Here is a 4,495-nt window from a genome sequence, read left to right as displayed (position 1 = left end):
TAGATACTTCGCGAATAATTATATCATCGCTAATATCATGAAAAATATTTCGTTTATTTGCGAATCAAAATAGTTTTCTACTGTATTTTTTTTACTATCTTTATGTATTATCGCGTTTATTTAAATTATCGTGATTAATATAGAATATATTGCAATTCGTGAAATTTAATAATCTAATTTCTTTTATAATTAAACCGGTTGGAAGCATTAAGAAATGTCGAAACAAGTTATAAAAATTTATTATTTATTTATACCTTATTACAATATCACATGTCAAATACAAAAGATAACGTAGATGAACCACAAGTGTACCTTTTCTAGAAACATTTCTTTTTATACTTTCTCTTCCCGGAGTCTGTAATGGAAGGTATGGGATTAGTCGGCGTTACAAACATACATGCATATTAAAATATGTGTTAAAATATGCAAAAAGAGGCTTAGCCATCGTTGTTGCACGTCGCCTGCCAGTTGCGTGCGCTTTTTTTCTATTGATTAGAAAAAAATAGATGGTCACCTCAAAGTTTTCTATCAATTAGAAAACTAAATTTAAAAAACTTTATTCAGTTAATAATAAGAAATAATTTGGAAAAGAGGATATTGCTTACTAACATTGACTCTTATTTTTTTTGCTCTCTTTGATGGAAATCACGTATCGTTGCGCTACATTCAGTGGTGGTGAATAGCCCGTCGTGTAGGCGGCGTCCTCGAACAGGACCAGGTACTCTTCCGTGGCGGTCGTCGGTAGACGTTGCACGACCGCTTTGTAAAAGCAAGTAGTTTGCGGGTACAGCGCCATTACTGTAGATCCTTTCGAGAACAGGGCGTGCGGATCGGTCTCGGGATTGGCCCTCATCAACGGCAACGGCACAACTCGTCTCCGCGACAACGTGTGACGTTCCTTCTGCTCCTCGTCGATATCGTCCACCTCGTATTTGTTTGTCGTGGGATTAAAGTGCAGGACCTCCGCGAGTATCCAGTTCTCCCCCTCCTCGTTGCCCTTCACCAGGGCGGCTACCATGTCTCCCGTCTTCGCGATGTACGTGGGCTCGGCGGGTATCGCGCCGCACAATGGTGGTGGTTTGTGGCCCGGTGTCTTTCCCACGTAGAGGGGCAGGGTCTGCGCGGTGCTCAGCAGCATCTTCATCAGTGCGCCGCGCCTGATGGTCTCCTTGTTGCCGGCTTGACGTGCCTGTATACGTAGGTCATTTCGTAACGTGCGGATCTCGTTGATCTTGTCGAGAGCCTTGCGCAGGATCTCCTCTTCCTGCTGGGTGTCGGTCACCGCGGCGTTGTACAGATTCTTCAACTTTTGCTGGTAGTAAGGGGAGACTTTGTCGTCCGGTGTGACCTTTTCGTGGGTCTTCATGATATTGTTTAGATTGTGCTCCGAGCGGACTCGCTGACTCTCAATCTCGTGTACGAGCTTGTAAATATTCTTCAAGAGCTCTTGTATCTGAGTCGCCGCCGCGTCCGCCGTGAGAGGCATCGCGTGCGAGAGATATGAGAATTATAGGAGGTCGTGTGTGTCAACTGTAGTAAATAGTAACCTAACGGCTTATGCTATCGATCGCTTTCCTGTAATGAAAAAGCATAAAACGCGCGTTTTAGGAACATTTCCTTAACGCACTTTTTTATTATCAATTTAAAATCAATTTAAAATTAATTAAAGTATCAATTTAAAATCAACTTAAAATTAATTACAGTATCAATTTGAATATCATTAAATATCTTTTATTTTAAAAGTAACGTTCACAATATCTCACAATATTGAATACCGCAATAAAAAAAATTTTTTTAATTAGGTTAGAAATGATCGCTCTCGAACTCGTGTTTCTCAGGGACTCAGGGACGACTTGCTTCAGTCCAAGACCCAAGACTTCATTTGTACCACGTGTATATAACAGAATCACTATCTGAATGCAATTAGGAGTTCGATATTTCTTCAAAAACTTCCCGCGTCGTTCGGTTCGATGTTGATATAGCGCATGCAATCGCCGTTCATTTCCCGAACTCATTCATCGAATTTTAGCGTGTACTACGTCCGCCAACAGCGCTCGTGATAAAATGGCCGAGAGTCGGCGCAGCACGACTGGATCAATACACTTACCCGGTCGGGAACTGAGTCACATCCGAGTGGACGGTTGCTCGACGAGTCTCCGAAGAACGAGGTTTCGGTCAAACGTTTCGATACACCGGTAGTCGTATCGCAGGGCTTCCTAGCACGAAGCTGCGAGAGGCACCGAGCGTTCACGAGATGTTATACGTTCGATCGTTCACGCGCATCTGCGCTGATCTGCGCCACACCGCTTCTCCCACTTCCACTACTTCTGGTTCTGGTCGCAGCAGTTTTCTATCAAGGCGATGCTGCCACCTGGTAGCGAGTTCTGAAAACAATGCATCAGTGATAGTGCTGACTGTCGCAGAGCTGGAGTCACTGGTATCTTGGGCCTTAGGCTTGCTCAATAAATTTATTAATCCTAGCTAGCCACACTTATTTTCGAATCCTTAATTCGCCACGCTTCGGTTCTTGAGACCGCTCGGCTTTGTCACATTGTCATTTTCATTCTAATTAATGTTTTTAAGCTTGTAATGTAGAAATTGGAAATACAGAGCCTGAATAAGATAATTTATAAAAATATCAGGTCAAGAAAATATTTTGAGTTTAAACTGAATTTATTATATAAGGAAACTAGAAAATTATGTTATGTGAAAACTAGGAAACCGAATAACGTTTAGTGGCCCACTGGACCGGAATGTGGCGAGCTAGAATTAATTGTCGATGTATTATAAAATATTTTTTTTACATCAGCGAACATTATTAATGTCATATGTTGATTATATTATACTGATGCTAAAAAACTGTTTGTTATTTTTTTCATCAAGCTTTGTATTAAATAAAAGAAATTAATATTGTTTGGAAGGAGAATTGAAAAGTGTCTCTTTATATTATATGAAAGAAAGAGCATACTGAAATCAATCGACAATTTTGCTTCATTCGCTGATGGCAATTCTTTCTTTTCGATCTAATGCGAGAGGCAAGTCATCTAATACTAAAATTTATGTAAGTGCTTTGGAGAAAATAATAATCTAACAAAATGCGGATAAATATTTGAGTGTCTGTACGTGCACAAGGATACACATTAATCTGTTAGACAAATTATCGAATTATCACGCTTTCTCGTTATAATTCGATCGCAACTTTCTCTACCTTTCTATTTATTACTGAAGTATATATTTAGAGTCTGTGAAAAATAAAGTCGAATATGTAAATTATCAGTTAGCGGTTTAAATATTCAGTATATGTTCTAAATATTTTTGTTATCTCAGGAAAGGTTTTCATAGCAAGAAATTTAATTAATGATTTAATCTTGAATATTTAATACCATGAATGAATTATCGGTTTAAATATTCGGCATATGTTCTAAATGTTTTTGTTATCTTGATAGAAGAAGTTTCCATAGCAAGAAATTTAATTAATGAATCAATCCTGAATATTTAATGCTATAAATCACGGTGAATGGATTATCTTTTTTGTGTCTTTCTCAAGAATGTCTTTCATAGCGATTTGTACCGTGTCAGTGCTATTACTGTACTTGAATCATATTCGAGATATTTCATTAAACGTTCGATCGGACATTCCATTACTTGTGGGTTATGTGTGTGTGTGTATGCCAGTGATAAAGTCGTTTCAATATGCGAAAAATACGCCGTACGCTAATAATTTTTCTTTGAACGAACTCGTTCTTCGTAGATCCAATCGTATATCGTATCGCACAGACGGGCCTGGCTGCGGTACCAAGCGGAGGCATATATTGAATGTGGCGTGTATCATCGCTAACAACCAACAGGTTAACCGCGCTAACAGCATCGATAGCACCGCAGAATGCCATAACTCATTCGCGCCGAGGCATGCCGAGGCATGCCAAAGCTTGGGAAAACTGAATCTAATCTCTTGATTAAATTCATACTTCCGCGACGAGATTTCGCGTTATCGTACTTTGATAAACTTTAGTCATTCATTTGTACGAAGTTCTCCGTAATGAACGATTCGTCACAGTTTAAAGAAGCGAGTTGAAACTAGCACAATTATGAAAGAGAAATTATAACATGTGAAAATATCGTGTCGGAAAATAACGCAACTCGATATTTAACTATTTTTTAAATTTGTAATTTGTAATTAGTAATTTTTTTAGTTTGACAACTTAAAATAATAATATAGTAATAAGGATTTTAGAGTATCTACACGACAGAGCGAACGTTACGAGATTGCGTGTCATAAAATTATTCGCCACTGTCGATCAATGCGATACATTTCAGTGGGCGCCGATCGAAGCATCCGTTTCGATAAATCGCGACGACCGGGATTTCGCCATGAAAACGTGTCGCGTCGTATCCAGATATGCGATCTCTTGGCATATCGCGGTGTGTTACGCAAGATGCATCGTGTGCACGTGCATCATCGCTAACGGCTGACTAGTCTAACCGTGCTCTAACC

At 39.4% G+C, this 4,495-nt stretch overlaps 1 protein-coding gene across 1 annotated transcript; it reads right to left on the bottom strand.

Moving 5' to 3' along the window:
• Positions 1 to 227: 227 nt before the first annotated feature.
• Positions 228 to 2,330, bottom strand: Sgf29 (SAGA-associated factor 29). The gene is made up of 3 exons (XM_071785890.1): positions 2,108 to 2,330; positions 610 to 1,575; positions 228 to 355 (listed from the first exon to the last, which is right to left on the bottom strand). Exons 2-3 carry the CDS (start codon positions 1,484 to 1,486, stop codon positions 318 to 320), a joined length of 915 nt encoding a protein of 304 aa, XP_071641991.1. The 5' UTR covers positions 1,487 to 1,575; positions 2,108 to 2,330; the 3' UTR covers positions 228 to 317.
• Positions 2,331 to 4,495: the final 2,165 nt, after the last annotated feature.

This window comes from Temnothorax longispinosus, chromosome 8, assembly GCF_030848805.1.
Source record: "Temnothorax longispinosus isolate EJ_2023e chromosome 8, Tlon_JGU_v1, whole genome shotgun sequence".
NCBI classification, from domain to species: domain Eukaryota; kingdom Metazoa; phylum Arthropoda; class Insecta; order Hymenoptera; family Formicidae; genus Temnothorax; species Temnothorax longispinosus.
Note: the sequence above shows the minus strand (reverse complement) of the source record. Positions and strands in the feature narration are given on the sequence as shown.

What these genes read in the sequence shown, in the direction of transcription:
- Sgf29 (XM_071785890.1), bottom strand. Translation starts at nt 1,486, where the DNA reads ATGCCTCTCACGGCGGACGCGGCGGCGACTCAGATACAAGAGCTCTTG. An exon ending in CAAAAAAAATAAGAGTCAAT is followed by an intron (nt 356 to 609) that starts GTTAGTAAGCAA and finishes CTTCCATTACAG; the next exon opens with ACTCCGGGAAGAGAAAGTAT.